The sequence below is a fragment of the Sturnus vulgaris genome, chromosome 5, assembly GCF_052056855.1.
Source record: "Sturnus vulgaris isolate bStuVul1 chromosome 5, bStuVul1.hap1, whole genome shotgun sequence".
Taxonomy (NCBI): Eukaryota; Metazoa; Chordata; class Aves; order Passeriformes; family Sturnidae; genus Sturnus; species Sturnus vulgaris.
In genome coordinates, this window is record NC_142247.1 from 71,723,361 (window position 1) to 71,743,236 (window position 19,876).

The 19,876-nt window shown below is 41.8% G+C and overlaps 1 protein-coding gene across 3 annotated transcripts in view; it reads left to right on the plus strand.

Moving 5' to 3' along the window:
* Positions 1-19,876, plus strand: part of MKLN1 (muskelin 1) — a 93,084-nt gene that overhangs the window by 27,712 nt on the left and 45,496 nt on the right. For 2 of the 3 annotated variants that reach the window (XM_014882541.2, XM_088165986.1), the window contains 4 exons: positions 1,511-1,620; positions 5,429-5,621; positions 12,785-12,862; positions 13,997-14,062. In XM_014882541.2, the coding sequence (XP_014738027.1) occupies positions 1,511-1,620; positions 5,429-5,621; positions 12,785-12,862; positions 13,997-14,062 (447 nt within the window). Of the gene's footprint in view, positions 1-1,510; positions 1,621-5,425; positions 5,622-12,784; positions 12,863-13,996; positions 14,063-19,876 lie in introns of all 3 variants that reach the window. The other variant, XM_088165987.1, reaches the window with a different exon arrangement.

Consider the following 19,876-nt stretch of genomic DNA (forward strand, 5'->3'; position numbering starts at 1 on the left):
GTGTTAAGTTACCATATTGGCAGCACTCAGCTTGTGCAGGGGGTGAAAGTCAGCAAGAGGGAAATTTCTTGGGCAGAGAGTGTGACATGTGGATGGGAGACAGGTGACTCTTTGCTTTTCTGACCACTTCATTTCTCTCTTCTCTCCACAAACATGCATCTACAAGGAACTGCTCTGAAAGCATCACACTGTGTGCTTAATAATCAAATTGAAAAAAAAAACTGTTTGAAAAGATGGTTTGAGAGCATAGAAAGTACCTTCTTAGGGATGTTAAAATCAATTAAGAGTTGCATATACAAAGTCTCTTTGGATCTTGACTGTTCCCAGAAGTTATTATGAGTCTTTAGCAATAGCTTTGTAAATACACCCTCTAAAACTTAGAAAAACATGTGTTTGAACATGTGCCTTGTGCCCAAACCCATTGCAGACAATCATAGATGTAGTTTGTTTGAAGTATAAATACTTAAGAACCTGTAAGAGCTCAAGAGCAATTTTATGATGAGTTTAGGGTTTTTATTTCCTCAAGGAGTAGGTCCGAGAAACATGAGTTCAACAGGTTAATCTCAGTGGTATTTCATGGTGGTTTGAAAGACAACAAGCAATTTCTTAGTGGCAAAAATAGTGCAAGGGAGGAGGTAGTGGACTCCTTGCTGTTGCTGGTAACTGCTCATTCAACTTTAATACTGTCTTTTCCTGTTTATCAGTTACAGTCAAATAAAAAGGAAACAAAAGTATTTGAAATGAAACCACTTGATTTCAGTGCAGTTTTAAGGAGTCAGAGTTCACACAAGTTTTCTGGGATTTCGAGTTGTTTCAAAAAGCAGAACCAGGTCTTAGCCTGCAGATTAACCACAAAATCAGTGCAAGGCCACAGATGTTAACCCACAGTGGTAGAGAAGCCCTAGGTGAGAGGCTGTAGTGTGTTTCAATGGTCTTTTAGTATTTCAAGTCCATTTGTTCCAATATTCAGTTAAAATAGTATCAGCAAGAAAACTGCACAGATTAAAGCTTTAAAAAAATAGAATTTTTAAATTAGAAACTGACAGTTATCCCTCCCTCGCTCCTCCACAACTTGCAGATGTTACTAATTTTGTAAAATTTAAAATACCCAAGCTTCTTGTCTTCACCATTAGGGAAAATAATTGTTGCTGACAAATGGGGAAATAAATGTACTATGAGGAGCAAATACTGTCGCTAGTATGCTCGTGATTCCCATCCTTGTCAAAGCTTGTTGCCTCTTGGAGCTGTTTTTAATGATAGTGTTTTTGCTTTTCTGCTTAAAGCAAGCTTCTGCTTTGTAATGATCTGCTGTGTTAATGTTGCTCAGCACAGGTTGCTTTAAATGACAAACTTGAACATGATGTATTTGGTAATTTTCCTAAGCTATGTTAAATGAGCTAGAACTTAAGTCAGAAGCACTGAATTTTGTGTAAACTTTAAAAGCATTCTGTTGCAATACTGATTGCTTGATGTTTATGCATCCTTTTTCTCCTTTTCATTTCTTCTCCAGTTCCACTCTTATCCTGGGGACCTAGCTTCAATTTTAGTATCTGGTATGTTGAACTAAATGGCATTGATGATCCAGATGTGGTCCAGCCGTGCCTCAACTGGTACAGCAAGGTAGGCCTGCATTTTAGATGCCTGTTTGTTTGAAGATTCCCAGTCTCAGAATCTTGTGAAACTTCTCTTACTGGCTTGATGTGACCTTTTCATTCCTTGAACATCAGCTATTAAAACAGCAAACACACATAGTTGAAACCACATGGCTGACTTTGACCCTAAGGGAAACTTTCTGAATTTTATCTGTTTGTTCTCTTTGAACAACCGACAAAACAACCCCAAGAAACCCCAAAACACCCTCAAGAAACCTCAAAACCACCAGCATTGCCCAAAAAACCTGCCAGGTAGATATCACAAGAACATAAAAGAAAGGAACACTGTGCCAAAGGGGACAATATTAGTGAAGTAGTATTTGTATTGGAAAGGAAGTGAATCTTAACAAAACCAGATTCCATTTCTCCCTCTTCTTGCCTTCTGATTCTTTTAACTCCAGTCTGTGGAGTCCAGAGCCTTTTGGGTTACAGATGCAGCTTTTGTTACAGAACATAAAAATTACCTCTTTTAAAAGAGACTCCATGTTGGTGTCTTGCACTTTAGATCCCTCTTACTGTCTTTTTTGCTTAATACCCTGGAACAGAGTGGGGCTAGTGCCACTGGTCTGTGAGATGAGATGATTTATGCCATTTGTCATTTGATGGACAGACAGTTCAAAGGGTTCCAAGCTTTATTTTTTTAATCTATATTTATCTGAGTATAAGAGTTGCCTCTCCTGTGGGAGAGAAGTGCACACTGACAACCAGAATTCAATTTTATTGGCACATTTTGTGCATTGGATCTTCTGGAACAATTAATGAAATTCGTGTTGCAAAGAAGACATCCTTCCCAGCTGAATAGGACTGAGTAGTGGAGCAGTGTATCTCTGCTTCCAGAAGGAAGAACTTAGAAGGGGATAGAGGTTGTGTGTGATTGGTACTGAGACTCCCTCACTGGTTCATGGTGCTGCCAGAATGGTGAAGAAGCTGTGTGTGACTGTGGTGCCTGGCTCGTGCCCATTTACACCAACATCATGAGCTGCTTTGTGGAGGATTTAAATCACCAGCACAGTGGAAGTTGTCTGGAGCTGCTTTATGGTCCAAGTAGTGTTGTGTTTATGAGTCAGCTGATGATGGATGTCCAGTTCTGAAAAGCTGACAGAAGCTGCTGATGGTTTTCCTTTTGCTGGCTCTGCACATGGTGGTGTGTCTGGCAGTTTGGACCAGTTGCTGCAAGCAGAAAGCTCTGATTTTTATTATTTTTTTGGTCAGGAGTCATGCAGTGATGATGTCTGCATCTGTTTTGCTCCATCTTATCCCATGGAATCGGCACTTTTCCTGGTCAGCACTGTGTGTAGAGACAGCTTCTTCGAGGGGTGCCAGCATTGTTCTCCTAAAGCTTGGAGCCCCAAACAGCAGTGCAGAGACTGAGTCATGATGGTATGGGCTCTGCTGGGATCCACTGCCAGGTTTTTGGTGATGAGTGCATGTGTCAGTGATGTTCTCCTCTCTCACAGAGGAGAGGCCACTGTTGCTGGATCCACTGGGAGGGATGTGCTGTCCCATATTTAGGGAAAGGCAGAGAGGTTGACCTGTTTCTTCCAGTTCTTTGAGATGGTGGGAATATTTTCATGTGTGTTTTTGGAAATCTCAGAGTCTTTGAAATGTAATAATTCTTCACTGCCTGTGACATCAGATGAGAGGAAGGTTCTACACCACATTGCCCTTCCTTTTTGTTTTGTGCCAACCAAACCTCCCTCTCCTGTGGGGAGTGGAGCTGGGATAATGGATAAGGACTGAAGCATTCCTCAGCGCTTTGTCCTTGCTGTCCAGCTCAGCCTACTGCCTCCAAAAAGCCTTACCCCTTTTTCCTGAGGAGTGGACATACTTCAGCACCTAAGAAGGAGTACTTTATCACTGAGTACCACTTCTCATAATGAGCACATACATATTTTTAATTCTATGAGTTTATTTGGCAGTGTTGATGTCTTAGTCTCATGCTCTTATTACGTTTTTAACCATAGGAATTATTTACAGCTTCAGATCAAAGCTATTATTTGAGTTGTCATCTCTTTAAAGCTGTATGACAGCATTTAAAAAGGAGCCTTTTATATACTTTTTACACTTTCTTTGCTTAAAGCAAGTTTTTACATTTAACTTCTGAAGTACTGCTGTGGTGTCACTTGAATATAAACTTTTATATTGCATCAAGTGGCCAAACTCCATCAAAGTCATTCCTGGCTATCTAAGCCGAGTCTATCAGTCATGAGAGGCTCAGTGGAAGAGAGGAGGTACCCTCTGTCCCAAGTCTGCATTTTGTCTAAACTGGAAGATCTAAAAATGCAGGAGCTTGTAGTTCCTGGTGCACAGCTCTCCTTTTGCTTGCTACCCCTTTGAACAAACAAGTCTAATTTGGTTTTGGCCTTGACTCATGCAAGTGAAGATTTACTTAGAGTGTCTTAGGCATCTCTTGGAAAGAAAGAAAGAAAAGGAGTTGTTTTTTGCCAGTTGTGCTGTAAAACTATTTTAGCTTTAATATTCCTTTGCTTCAGCCTTGCATTCTTATCGGTACATGTCCTTGGCCTTTATGTGGGCTGGGAACTGGTTTTCTAAAAATGCATAGTTCTGGCTATTTGCAGCTGTGAAATACTGATGGATTAAGGACTAAAAATACAGCACATGGCCGTGTTTCTTTTTAGCTGCTTCAGTTTATGAGATTCTTGCTATCGAGCCATTCTTTCGAGAGCGCTAATTTTTGTTGAATGTGTTAGTTCCAAGTTTTCAGAAAGATTCTAGTCATTTAAATACAATAAACTTCATTCTTAACAGTAGTGTCCATTTCGGAGTGAAATCTTTTGTCTGTAACTTGATCGGTCTTTTAGATGCTTAAAGTTACATTTGCTTTTTACCACAGTAGTTGTGTGTTGAAGATGGAAATTGAGATTTTTTGTTTTCTTTAATGCTTTAGAATTTAGACTTGAAAAGTCTATTTAAAATAACTGGTTCTGCTACTTATCAACTTAAAAAATCCGTGTTTCTTATGTGTCTTGTTAGCAGCTTTGAAAATTGTAGCTCTTACTCAGAGTTTACTACTCCCTCATGTGTCTGTGCCAGGATGTTTGACCCAGCGTGGGTTTTCTGTCACCTTTCTTACCCCTTCCCACAGCCGAGTGGGAGATGGACAGCTGTGGCTCCATCCGTGGTGAGAAAGCAGAGGTTCTGCTTCAAGATGCAGGAGAATATTTAGAAGTTAAAACTTTGATATGCACATCAATCCTTGGTGCTGCTGATCACAAACTCTCACGAACCCGCAAGATTTGGGGTCAGCCTTCTGCCTTTCTGTGGCAGGAGTGCTGGTCATTGCAAGTATTCCCATTCTCACGGCTTTTTTTTTTTTTTCCTTCTGCATCCAGAAAAGCTGTGACCTACTTACTCCTCTAAATTATTTTGTTATGTAAGAGTCATACAATCGAATTATGTAACGCTGATAGCAAAGGCTTTTTCCTACTCTGTGCTTCGTGTAGGCCTCGAACAGCAGGGCCAAGCAGATGGGGGGGAAATAATGGTCACCCCAGAGATCTGGGACACTATGCACTCTCTTCTTGTATGCTTATTAAATTGGATGATACCAAATTGTATAATTTCTATACTGTTGGAAAATAAATGCCTGCACAGCTTGTAATGTCTCTCACACAGCGTTCCTCTGTGAGCTCACGAGCAATTTGCTTGGTGTGGATGAGAGATCCTTTGTCTGGGCAGGTTCACAGGTAGTTGCCAGCAGTGCTGGTCTGAAGGAAAAATCTCCATGTCTCAGAGGTTTTCTTGTGTTCCAGTAGTACCGTGAACAGGAAGCCATTCGCCTTTGCCTAAAGCATTTTCGGCAGCACAACTACACCGAGGCTTTCGAGTCGCTGCAGAAGAAAACCAAGATTGCTCTGGAGCACCCCATGTTGACAGACCTGCATGACAAACTGGTGTTGAAGGGGGACTTCGATGCTTGTGAAGAGCTGATAGAAAAAGCTGTGAATGGTAAGAGAGTCAGAGGAATCTGATCCATTAATTTAAAAAAAGCACATTGAAATATTACTTTCTTTTGAATGTTAGTTTGCTTAGTAGTAGAATTGGCAGGTCTGTGTGTTGTTTCATTTCTGCTGTGCTGTTCACTTTTGGATTTGTGAGTGTGTGTGTAATGAAGGATAAAAATTCATGAAATCTCTTATCACTGCTACTTTTGAAGTCTCTTTTCCCCAGAGATGACAAGGAGGTGCACTTGAGTGGGTAAAGACAAGTTCTTCATGTAAGTGTTGGCAAGCTGAGGGTGGGCTTAAACTTTCAGGAAAGTCATTGGAATGGTGAGCAGGGAAGCAGAAGACTGGAGTTCTCAGTGGTGATCTGGACCATGATTTCTGCTTGGAGCTCACCACTGAGTTGGTGCTCAGGCAGAAGTTTTCAGCTGTGTTTGGTTGAGGATGCTCTCTTTGCTTATGGGGAAAATAATCCTTGGAGAATTGTGTGGAAGTCAGTGACTGGAGGCAGAGCCTGTTTTTCCTTTGCAGAGTGGGACCTTGGCAGGGCAGTCAGTTTTGTTGGAACTGCTATTAATTTTTTACTTGGAAGCTTTCTACTTAAAAACATGGTATATAAACAGCTCTCAACTCCTAAAAGGAGGGAGATGTACTCTCTCTTGGTCAAATAGGATACAGAAAGAATGGGGCTGTTGCACTGAAGTGACTCTCAAGACCTGTGCAGCAGTTTTGGATTGCAGTCTGATAAAACAGAGGTGCTCCTGGCTGTGGATGTAGAGCTCTTTGACTCTGTGCAGTCAGTCAATATGGGAGATTTGTGCTGGTGTAAGAGGAAAACTTTGTTTGATGCCAGTAGAGTTAGGGACTTAGTGAACCAATTTCATGGATAGCTGGCACCAGAGATGTTATTCTCTAATTCTGGGCTAATCAGTAATTTTGTAATAACTTTGGAAAGATGCCAGTGTACCTGCTTGACTCCCATCAGTGTGGTTTGTACCACTGAAGCTGGAAGTGGTTCTCAGAATGTGATAGAGTGATAGCTTGAAAATGAAGGGTTGTCTTCCATGAAAACCCACCATCATTTTGTCACTAAGCTGTTCAACTGAACACAGGTTTAAGAAGCTTATTACAACAGGTCCTCCAAAAGTGCAGTAAATAGTTTTCTATGGGTTTGGCTCAGGGTTTCTCTTCAGACAGAGCAGTGGAGACCTGCCCTGTGCTGAGCTCCATGAGCAGCTACAAGTGTTGAGGCTGAGAATTGCCGTGTTCATCCTCACTCTCCTGAGACAGCAGAGTGTTGGCTGGGCTGGGAGCGTGAACAGCTTCCTGCAATGCAGGGGCATTTTGCAACTGGCAGCTTCCTCCTGAATTGTAAGGGCAAGGGAGGATTGCAAGTAGGAAAAGCAGCAGGGAGCTGTTTCTGTCTGTGTCTCACTGAGTGCCTGGAGGGAGCTGATGAGCCCACCATGATGCTGCAGCAGCCAGAGGAGTGCTGTGTGCTGATGGTGATGATTTTATCATTGCCTTGCTCTGCTGCCTTGGTCATGGCTTAATCTCAGTGCCTGGAGGCTGTCCTCTTTCCACTTCATTTCAGGCTGGAGTGGAAATGATTTCTTGAATGGAATTTCACTCAAAGTCTTAGAATGTGCTGAAAAAGTACTCTCAAAAATGGATTTTTTTCTTGAGCGCTAGTGAAACAAATGTTTGTAGTCTCATTTTTTGAGCTGTTATATCTTAATATCTTTTACTACTTAATGTATGCTGAGAATGGTGCTGCTGTCAGCAGTGCTCTGCTTTTCCAGGTGTGGAAGTACTGGCAAAGGACTGGCCTGGTAGGAAACTGTAGGTCTTGTATTGTTCTGTCTGACAGACACTTGTTTCTTGTCAGATTTGATGTGGATAATCCTCCTTCCCTGGTTTTTGTAATCACATCCCTTTTTGGAGGCTGAGGAGCTTGGCATCACTTAGGTGAGCTGGAGGAATATGCTGTAGCTTGTTTTATCAGCCTTTTTTTTGTTTTGTTTTTGTTTTTTTTTTGTTCTGGAAGTATAAGAAGCAAGTCTGGGTAGTAACAGACGGTGGATAATTTAGCAGGAGAGTCTTCAAGAGCATCATTAGGTTTTGTCACTGCTTCTGAGGGACAGAAAAATATTCATGGGGATGTTTATTTTGCTTCATTTTAATTTGGCACCTGGCTAGCTGAAGTTAAATGTCAGTGTGCGCATCTCCCATCGCTCTGTTGGTCATCCTTAATGATTTTGCTTGTCTTGGAATACATTAACCTTCCTTCCCCCATCCTCCTGCCATTCTTTATGCTGTCTTCAGCTTTAAATGTACCCATTTAAAGCTCTGTCGCCTCCCAGCACCCTTTGGAGAGAAGTGCTATCTATCCTGAGACACTGAGGCTGCATCCCATATTTGCTTTAAGCTGACACGACTGCAGGTTTTCACTAACTGGGTCAATCCTGCCCTTGCTCAGGACAGAGTGTCCCTGGCACTGGTGCTCGTGCTGCCACATGGCCAACCCAGACAGGGAGCTGATCAGGCTGGGGTGGGGGAGAGGACAGGACAAACCTCTTCTGATAGCCACAAACCCCCCCCAAAACTGCAGCAGGAACAATTTGTCTGAAGTTGTGGAAATTAAGGTGCAGGATATTAATGGTGCTTAACAGCTGGATTCTCCTTGATAGGATGGGAATAGAGGTTTTCAGCCTTCAGCATGTTCTCCTACAGTATTCCTACTACCTGCTCCCTGTGGTCTTGCATAGTTACCTGTTCTTACTCTGTTCTGCATCTGTCAAGCTCCCCAGCATTTTCTGAGCAACCTGGTCTGGTGAAAGGTGTCCCTATCCATGGTAAGGGGTTAGAACTAAATGATCTTTGAGATCCCTTCCAACCCAGGCCATTATGTGATGATTTTTTTTATTATTTTACTTTCCTAGCAGCTCTGTTGTGAAGTCGCATTAGCTTGCTGCTTAGTCTCTAAGGTGTGGGTGTTCTTACCACTGAACTCCTGTCTGATGTGTTGTTTTTCCAAATACAAGAGGATTAACTTTAGTCCTGTGTCTGTGTAGTGTAGCTGAAGTGTAGAGTTAATTGAGACATACAGATCCTTAAATTATCCCTGAAATCGTTCAAAGAGCGACTGTTCTGTTGCAGACTGGGCATGAATATGTGAACTCCTGACCGCTTGCTGATCTGGGAGTTCATTGCCTTAAAGGCACAAACAGAAGTGCAGTGAGGTTGACAGAGATACTGCACACTCAGTTCAGCCTAAAATGTCTTCTGGAGAGGCTGATATTTGCAGTGGTGGGTATTGACAAAGTGCAACGCTCTGCATCTCTCGCGGGCTATTTCCATAGGCTTAGTCATGTAGAAAAAGAGTAGGTGGTCAAGAATTAGTGCTGGCAGAGCTAACTCTTGTTCTTTTGCATTGCTAATGATGAACGCTGTCTTCCACCTCACATCACCAGATGATTTCTTTTGAGAGCTGTGTGGCAGGCAGCCACACTTTCCCCACTGATTCTTTTGACTTGTGCGTTACACTTAGAAAATGGGCAAATGGAAACTCTGGCAGCTGCCTGACTTCGTCTCGAAAAGAAAAGGTTCCCTAAATCTCAGCTGGTTCACAGACTCGGTTCAAATGCTTCACTTTTGGATCCAGTTCTGTAGCTTTCGGGCCTATATTATTGAAGGAAAAAATCTGCTTAATATTCCTACAGAGAGTATGTGGAGTGCAAATTGCTTGGTTGAACCGCTCACAGCTCCTGCAGACATGGAAAGCTGCTTGGAATGGGTGGAAGAACTGCTTTTTTCCTATTAATATTCCAGGGACTGAGGTGTTCCTTCTGGCACCGCTCGTGTCAGAATGTGACATGTGTTTATCTGGTGACAAGTCAGTCCTGTGCGACAAACAAGAAGTTGTGATGCACAGCCTGCAGGCTCCAGTGTCTCCCAGAAACTCATGATTCACAGGAACAATTGTATTCCCCTGGAAGCTCTAGACAGACACATACCTGAATTTTACGACCTAATATTGTTTGGATTTGGTTCTGAGAAAGCTGTTCTGTATACTGGGATATATGGAGGGGAGAGGCTGGGTAGGGATCCAGAGCCTCTGGGAAGTAAATGGTAGGGTTTGTGTAGAAGAGGAATAACTTACATGGATTTGAGAGCAAACCTTGTTTCGTTTTTATGAGGAACAAAGTGCAAGAAAATATTACAGCTCTGAAGCTGGAAAAAAATTCTATGTTTCCTTGTTTCTCTCAACTCTTGAGGAAATTATCAAATAATGGCTGGATTTTTATTTGGTAGAACCTTTCTCTCCTTCAGGTTTTCTTCAGAAGGTAGTTTGTGACTCAAAAAGCCTCAAACTATTAGGGTATTTTCATTACTTTTCTTTGGTTTGAGAAAAATCTTAAAACCTCAAACCCCAGCTTGCAGAAGTTATGGGCTAAATGTCATTCTGAAGGTTTTTGAGCCATTGGCAGTGAAGTGAAGAGATTTCAGCAACCCTACCTGGAGATATGTGTTGTCTACAAAACCCCAAACTTTATACAACTCACTCTTGATTGGCTTCAACAAGTTAAATACTTTTGTCCGCAATGTTTGTCCTAATCCTTTCTGGGTAACCTGCAATTGGCTGGCAAAATAAAGACTTGGATTATCAGGGAGGCAGAATTTACCAAGCTTTAATCATGGTGAACTTCGTGTTGTTACATCCAAAATGCGTCATGACTTGCTGCAAAGGGCTTGAAAATAGTACAAAGTTGTTTTTTTGGCTGTAATTTTAGTAAACATGGACATTGAAGTGAGAGGTCTCCGGAGCGAAAGAAAACACTTCAGCTAAAAACTTCCACTCAGCGCTTTTTTTTTTTTTTTTTTTTTTTTTTGACAAGAGCCTTGAAATTTATTTTAAACTCCTGATTCATTGGGAACAGCTGACAGACCTGAGCAGGCCTAGATCTGATCCTCAGTGCCTCACAGGAGCTTCAGGGACCTTTTGGTCAGCAGTGCTCTCCTGACAAGGAACATAAGGAGTGCGCTGGCGTAGGGCTGGCGTCGGGTACAGAATCCACCTAGAAATCCTCCTTTTTTTTCCCTGGTGGTGTCAGACAGGTGATGATTCAGCTTCCAAAACAAGCTGCTGCTGGTTTGCAAGGCAAGTAGAGTGAATGTGGAACTGCTTCCAGCAGAAGGAAACATTTCTGGGAAGCAAGCTGGAGTATTTCCAAACCAATGTCCCATGGAAGACAAGAAGCATTATTAAAAGAGGCTGAAGGCACAGTAGGGGAGAAGTGTCATATCTTGACAAGTGCAGCCCGTGGGTGTAGAGCATGGGAGAGAGGTTAAATCACCCTTTCAGATCCTATGTGGTGTAATTCATCCTTTTGAGCTATTTATGTCCAATTATCTATTGGCTGCCATCGGGATAAATACGGTTTTGGTTTCTGTCTTGCAGACCCAAGGCTGTAATGATAACCAAAAAAGCTGCAATTCTGTCTGGGTTTGTGGCTGAGTCACTGTGGGATTTCTTACAGCACATGCATTTGTTCTATTAGGCCTGGCTTTTCTGAATCAGAATTTATGAGATCTCAAGCTTCAAGCCTCTTGTGTGTTGTCCCAACTTCATAAATGCTGAAGAAGTGGGAGTTAAGAACCCTGCTATTAAACCCAAAATAAACCACTTTTCTTTCTACATACGTTGAGCAAACTTCTGGCTTTCCTCGATTACCTAATGTGGGGGGAGAGCTGCTGGTTTTGGCACTGAGGTGAAAGCAAAATCTCTCCTGTTTTCAGAGTATTTATTTAGAAAAACTTGCACAGCTGAGTTTATGGAAGTTTTATATTTTCAGACCAAACTCATCACCTTTCAGGAGCTCTTGAGTGCCCTTGTTTTCCTGTTAGATGGTCTCTAAATAGAGCATTCATCTTCTCCCAGGAAATACTTGCTGGCTTGGGTTTTAATTAAAACCTGGATTTCAGTCACGACAAACTACAGGATGCCAGGAAACACTTTAAAATTTTCTCTGAGCCTTGTGTCATGCTTAACAAAGACTTTTACTTTTTTCTAAATAAATAGGGATGTGTTCAGTAAGGATCATTCTTTTTTGCCTATACACCTACAAAGGGCTTTTGTATAAATAAGCAGAGGCGTTCATGATCTCTTGAATTCCTATTGTTTTTTCCCCAGGTAATGCATTAATACATTAATACAGCAGAAATATTTGTCAGGAAGTGCTTGTGTGTTGAGATGATGGGTGGGATGTAGGCAGGCAAACAGTGCTCAGGTGCTCTCATAGTTTGTTGTGCTACAGAAGGTGAGGTAGGTGTTTCAGAGGAGACATTTTAAGACCAGCAGCACCAAGTTCCCTACGTGCCAAACCCTTCCCAGACTGGAGAGCAGTTTCAGGGAGTGTGGGTGTTACAAATCTCCTTAACAGAAAATTGGTGTTTTTGTGATAGACTGATAACATCTGAACAGGATTAGGAACCGGCCTCTGGGTGCTGAAGAGGTGGAAGGCACAAGGGAAGTGTGGATAAAATGCTGGAGTTGCTCACAGAAATGCTGCACTTGGCACATCTGGCCCGGGATCTAACGCCCCTTCTATTGCTCTCCTTGCTTAACTCTCTGAAGAGAATGTAAACTATTGTTTTGTTTTTCATCCAGTGCTTGGTTGTCCCGTATCACAGCATTTAAACAATCTGCTCTGCTTCCCTTCTCTTCTCAGATGAAGCTCCAGAGATGCTGTCTGACCTAGTTTTAACTTAACGTGCACTAAAATGGTTGAATTTTATATGCACTGGCAACTTTCCTTTTGCTTAAATAAGGGGGAGGGATTCTATTCTTAATTAAATGCACCACACTGGAGATTTATAGACACTTGGCACGACCTGACAGGCAAACTGGATAATTCCTGATTGATCTAGTAGCAAGTATTCTTTTTATTTTAGTGCTTGCACATTTAGTTCATTAACAAACTAACAAAAGTTTAACAAACTAACAAAAGTTTAACAAACTAACTGACACATAATGGAGAACTCCCTGAAAATGGAAGTTTTGGAGTGGCATACTGGATTGAGTTAGGCTGAAGTTACTCACATTAAAAGTGCTTTTGCTATAATGGAAGGATAAATGTTTTATCCTGTAAAATTTTTGTTTTGCAGATGGCTTGTTCAACCAGTATATCAGTCAGCAAGAGTACAAACCTCGCTGGGGGCAGATTATCCCCAAAAGCACCAAAGGTAAGGACATTTCTTAAGATAGAACTCATGTACTGCCAGTTCTGTCTTGTTCCTTTGAGAATATGGAGCAAGAAAATGATGCAAGAAAGTCTCCTCTAGGAGAGTTCTAGGGAATGGTTTCTTTGAAAAAGTTGCATTTGTCTGCAAATTCAGTGAAATTCAGCCTGCTCTCTGGTTGAGTAAAGAACACTGCAGGAATACAAGTGGCAACTTTAAGGATAGATCATCAGTTTAGTAACAAGTCCCAGAATATTGGTAAAACATGAGAACAGTTAGCTGTGTTGCTGGATTTAGCACATGAAATTGATGTAACTTAACTTAAAGTGAAGAGTTGGCAAATAAATACATTATCTTAACAGGGAGTATTTTAAACGAGGTAGATCTTTTGAAGTCTTGATCTGTTACACAGTAAATCCAAACTGCAGAATCTTTTCCATTCCTGTCTGCCTTGAGAGGAGACTTGTAGCAGCATCCTTAACTGCAGAGTGCAAAAATCATAAAGCAAATGTAGGATCCAAGGTGGCAATTGCCAGATGTGGAGCACTGTCCCCAAGCCCCATGGGAGTGGTTATTTATCTGTGTCACCTGTCCTGAATGCCTAAGATACATAAAGTTGTTGGAAAGCTGCTTTAATTGGACAGGTGGAGTTCCCTTATACGTGAGCATAGCTTGTGAAAAGCTGGCTGTGCTCTGTCTACATCACCTCCTGCTCCTATCCCAGGGGTTCATTTCCCTGCCGTTTGATTATCTGTTCTCACAGCTCAGCCCACAGGCAGCTCTCAGGTGGGGAGGGATGGCAGGGGAGCCAAAGGGTGGCTGTGTTGTCCCTGCTGGAGAGCTGCAAGGACAGCTCAGAGCTCTTGTGTGTGCACCGAGTGCATCGGGAATGTTGGAGCTCCTTTTCGAGGCACTGGGAGCTGCAGTTTTCACTTCTGCTCTCTGTACTGTCAGTTACCAGATAATTCAGTATAAAACTTTGTACAGTTTTATAATGCACAAAAAATATTACCTGGAAAAAGTGACGTGCTAGTGTTTAAAGAAGGGCAGGTTACTCAGCTTCCATGTTGAGACTGTATCTTTCTTTGATTTCAAAATCTTAAAATGGAAAACTCTCCCTTCCCTCTTTTTCTGAAGGTGATGGGGAAGACAGTCGGCCAGGGATGAGAGGTGGCCATCAGATGGTTATAGATGTGCAGACAGGTGAGTGCTTGTTACATTTCTTAACTATATTATCTAATCAGTTCTTTTGCAGGTTAATATGCAAATGTGTTTTTCTTTGGACACTGTGTTAGCTTCAGGATTTGAGGAAAAAAAATTGCACTTTCGAATAGTTGGATTAAGTGCTCTGCTTCCTCTCTGGATCTATATTCCAGTTGCCTTTCCCCTTCTTCCCTCATAATTCTGTATTATGCCATAGCCATTGTCTTAACTAAGAAACCAAGAACAATTGGTTTTAATTTTTTGTTCCTCCTACCATCTTAGAGCAGGAGTTCAAACAAGAGAAGAGAAATTAGGGATAATAATTTTCCTTATCTGCTGCAGGCTGTGCTCAAGCAATAGATCTGATGTGTTGAAACATTCCTTGTATTTTGTTTGGAGTGGCTCCTAATTCCCATAGTGTGCAAGAAACTCCTGCTAAATATAATTCTTTAGACATCTTTTGCAAAAATGTTTCCTGTAGCAGTTTAAAGAATGGCTCAGCCTCTGTTTCAGAGAACCTGCAGAGAAAAGAAAGTGGGGTGGTGTATCAGGAACAGTTCCAGTGATTGTTGTTCTGCATAATTTTCTCAATCTTTGTCTGTTATTTAATCAGATTTCTGTGCTACGTCAGTCCTTACTAAAATAAGGAAAGCATCTGCCCGAGTCTTTGCTGTGTGAGTGAAAGGATTGTTCTTGGGAAGGGAGAAACAAGATCAGGGTGTGGATATTGGACAGGAATATAGGGTGGCATTGAAGGAGTTGGCAAAAAAAAATGCCCATGGCCGTATCTGTTGTGGTCACAGGACGGGGACAGAGCATGTGACAGGATAGGACCTTCCAGAGTAATTTGCTAAGTCATAGTGAACAAGCAAAAATCCAGCAGTAGCTGCAGCCTCTGGCTTTTGCTCAGAGTAGTTACTGCTCTGGAGGAAGCTCTCGAGTTATTTGGTGTAGGAGAATAAACTTCTTTCATTTGGTGGGAGAGGTTTGAGATTGATTAGTACAAAACGCTGCTGGAGGATTTGCTGGTGTTTGCCTATGCAGAGGCTGGGAACGCTCCCTAGTGGCCTCGGGAATTAGTAGTGAGTGTTTCACAAGAGCATGGAAGAAACATGATCCTTGTCAGCTTGGAAATGATAGTCCTGTACACCTCCTGAAAATAAAATCCATGGTAGTGTGAGCCTTCCTTTCCATTCCTCTGCTTTTCTAAAGTCCCAGTAAGGTTGTCAGCTCTGCCTTTGACTTGTTTCACTGCTTTAACAAGGCAATGAAATTCATCCATATATTTTTTAATATTTCTTGATATATTTTATATGTATTATATATACTTTGGAAGTATGTGTGTATTTCATATATTTTAATATATACAATTTATATTGTTTTTTACTTGCACAAAAGTGGCTGGACAGTACCCACAGAGGTGGAGTCTTGGATCTCCCTCCCTCTCTTATGGAGATACTTTCTTGCTGTAGTACTATTTACAGGTGGTGGGATACCTTCCCAAAGTTTCCCTGTGGGCTCTTTGGGAAGTTGCTCTCTGTTTTGCATCCAGGTCCACTGAGGCTTGTAAAAGCTGAAATGTTTTTGAGATGATCAGTTTTGCCATTTAATTTGGCTCGTGACAGGCCAGGGGAAGTTCTTGGGGCTGTTTCCCATTGCTGATTGCTGGAGTTTTCCTTTTGAATATAGGTGGAGTTTAATGAGCTGGTGGGAATTTAGCCAGTTATGTCAGAATGCATTTTACAGACTGGAGCTGGAAAGCTCCCTGGCTAACCTTGGACAGATCCAGTGTTAATGGAAAAGGGAGCAGTGGTGTACTCTTCCCTTCAAAGACATCCTGCCTCCTTACTCACACACTTGCTGAGTTGGTTTTTTTTCAGAATACTTTGGCAACTGAAGAAAAATCGTCTCAGTTTGCATTCCTTCTTAGAAGAGTGAGGTCCTTCTCAAAAATCAGCATTTTCTTCAACTTGAATCTTTTGTAAGTGAAGTGAAACAGCAAAATCATACTTACAAGGAGATTCTGAAGTTTCATACCACATAGAACTAAGTGTTGGAAGTAGGTTTTCATCTCTGATGGCCAAACGTGCTGTAGCTATAAATGAACTGTCAATGGTTTGACATTTTGATTAACCTCAAGGAGATTTTTACCACTTATTACTGACTAGAAAAATAATTCTAATTTAATGGTACTGAGCCTGCTGGATTCATGTGCTGATGTTAAGACAGAGGATATGGGTTGGTAAGTAGCTGAATTAGATCTTAAGTTGCTACTAGTACATGGAGTCACTGAGACTTTTTTTATCAGTTTCAGGTAGAACATGGATTAACTTGGTCTAACCTGCCTTTTATCTTTCACTTAGAGTAGACTGAAGGTAACTGAAGGAGAATTTAACATCTGGCAGCCAGTAAATTGTGCTGGAGCTCATTTTCATCTGGTAGTCCTGTTCTTAATACCTGCCACAGCTAAGTGCAGTGTTCCTGATGCTTTGGAAAACTCTTAAAGTAGTTTGAAATGGAACTGTAGGCATTGTGACATGCAGAACTGAGAATGCAGCCTGATGTCTTCCTAGATATAAAAAAAGAGAAAAATGGGAGGTTAGTGATTCCCACAATATCCTCCATCATTTTAATCACATTAACACTCAGACTGGAATGACTCTGGATGCCAGAATTAGGGTTGGGTATACATGTGCAGAAACATAAACAAAGAGAAATTCACAGTTATAGCTGAAACTACTGTTAGGTACTTTAAAGCTTTAGGCTGCAAATGAAAACAGAAAGCTCCTGTTATTCCTGCTTTTCCCTGCAAGGTGCATTTCTCATGCAGCTCTCTGTGTGGGAGGCCTGGAGAATTCTCTCTGCTTTTCTACAAGGAAGGGGAAGTATTTGAGTAGTTGCAACCCAGGTACATAGATTAAAACAAAATTATCCCACATACAACCCCAGAACTGCACAAGAACACCGTGTTGTGTGCTGCATGTCAGACATGAGAAGTTGTTTGTGTAGGCCCTGGGGAAGTCTGGGCAGGCTCGTGTGCAGAGCTGTGTTCCCATGGAATTGAACCCTAATGCAGTTTTGGATGAGGGTCTCAGCATCTGGCACTGGTTCCTAATTAACAGCTCTTTGAGTCTGCCCTTCCTGGCCTCCTTATGGGTCAGATATGCCACATGTTTCAAAATCCCAGTGCTTATTCTGGAAGAAAGAGGGAATGGGTAAGTGAGTTGCCAAAAGTAGGTTTTAAGGATTTTTATGAAAAGTATGTGTGCTGTGTTTTGGAGATGTGGTTTGTAATTCCACAGGCAAGGTGGAATTATCTCTTCTGCTCTTACAGGGAAGACACAGTGCAGTCCATAAAGCCATGTAATTGTTTTGATAACAATAGAAATATGGACCATGTAGAAATAATTTTATTTTAAAAAAGATACTTGGTGTTAAATCAGACTTTCTTAAATGTTGAAGTTTTCCCATGAGCCTGCTTTAGAAATAACAACAAAGCAACCAGGATGATTTTTCTTCTGTCTCCATTTCTCTTTTCTTTGGCAAGTGAAACAGTTTTTTGAGGGAAAGCATTAGTGAAATGGTCTTTATTGATGTGGTACCTCTGTTCTCTCACTGAATTGCAACTGCTGTATAGTTTTGGTTCTACATCATCTTGCTTTTCCTTTCGTCCGAAGGAATTCTGTTTGCTTCCCTCCATTAGATAAATGAGGACAAATCTGGGGGATAGGAACAGAGGGAGATTCAGAGCACTGGGCCCAGCGTGCCCGTTGTGTACGTGGGCAGCACAGCAGAAATGACAAGGCTGGTTCAAAAGCCTCATGGAAAGATGAAAAAGATGAAGAGAGAGCAGCAGACATGAAGGATGCTGTTTTGCCTGAGGAAAACACTGCTATCCATAAGATATTTAAAGACAAGACTTGTGTACAGGATGAAGGGATCTCAGAAACAAAACACAGATGGCTTCTAAGCTCTGAAACACAAACAGCTGCTGAATCCTGGAGGTTACTCAACTTCATGGGGCTTTCACATTTGAGACTGTATGCCTATCCATAAAAAAACCCCTTGTATTCAGCCAACTTGCATCCAGCTGAACCGTGGCTCAGAAACTAAGGGGTGTGATACTGCAGGAAGATTTAAGGCTGGTTTTATATTTGTGCTCTTAAATGCTCCTTGCAAAGTGGGCAGTGTTGCTGGCAAAACTAAAGGTGTGGGTGCTACTTGGGGAAGTGACATTCTTTTGTAGAGAGCTTTTGAGAGATCTTACACCTTGGTTGTTTTTTTTATTACTGAGAGGAATCCTTCATAGTTTTAGGGACAGTGATACTCCAGCAAGTCTGTGCTGGCACCTGACTGGGAGGGCAGTGGCTGATGAACTAGGGAACAGGGCCATGAGTCCAGGGGACCCTGAGGGGCTGCAGGAGAGCATTGCAAGGTTCTGATCCTGCCCCTGGCATGTGACAGCTGTGCAGGAGGACAGGCTGGGGACTGACTGACACTGGAAGTGGAATGTGTGTCAGCAATGTGTCTTTGTGGCATTGAGGGCCAGCCTCTCCTGCTGGGCTGTACCAGCACAAGCATGGCCAGCAGGGAGAGGGAAGGGTGATGTTCCTCTTTTGGGTACTCAGGGACACATCTGGAGTGCTGTGCCTGGTTTAGGTTCTCTGGGATAATAAGGATTGTGTCAAACTGAACTGATCAAGGTAGTCAGGGCTGGAGCATGTGATGTGTGAGGAGATGCTCAAGGAGCTGGTTTTGTTCATCTGGTAGGAAAAAGGTTCATGGGAGCATCCTAGAACTATCTTCAGCTACTGGTGAAAGCATGGAGATAGCCAGGCTCATTTTGGGGGGAGCAGAGGGATAGAATAAAGGACAGGAAGGGAAAACCCTGTTAGATTATAGGGGGAAGAAATTGTAATGAAATTAATCAGTCATTGCAGCAGGGATCCAGTCTGAAATGTCCATCTTTGGAGATACTCAGAAGTGTAACTGAGCAACGTGGTCTCTACTGAAGTTAAGCCTTCCTGTGAAGGATTTAGGGGATGACTGATGGACCTTGCAGAAGTGCTGTAGATCCACAATTCTTTTATATTCCTTGGAGAACTGTTCTAGCAGAGACATGGAAATACTACTTGACTAAAGAATGTAGTTAAATATGTCACCAGGACTGGAATGTATTCACTGAGGAAGATCTCCTGTACAAGAATCCCACCAAGGATTTCACCACATGGAGAAGATGGAGTTAACAGGAGTTAGAGAACTGTCCTTGAGAATGTGTGTGAACCTGGACTGAAACTACCTCAGGAATTTTCATATTTAATGGGTTGGAGAAGACTTCTTTGCTACTTTTCTAAGAAATAAAAATTAAGGAGAGGTAGACAGGAAATATGTTGATTGTTGGGAATGTGTGTCCTCTAATTTGAGGACTTCTCTGGCGCCTTTTAATCATCTGGAGAGTAAGGGAAGAAAAGAACTCAGACATTACAGAAAAATTTTTGACTGAGCAAGCAGTTTAGAAATACTCACAGAACATATTTAATTCAAAGTGTTGAATTTGTATTCAGAAATAAATGTAGAGGAAATAAGCTGAGGATGCTGGAGGAGAAATTTGACTTCCTAAACGTAGCTGGTAAAAGCTTTGGGTAAATATAATTGCTTTCATGTTTTTTTTTTTCCTTGTTGCCTTGCAGCTAGGTTTGAAAAATTCTCCTGCTCTCTCCCTAAAGCTGAATAGAGACTTGCTTTAATAAAGCAGCATCAATTTTGCTGTGTTCCATATTGCTTGGATGCAGAGGGAGGATCCTTTCCTCCTTG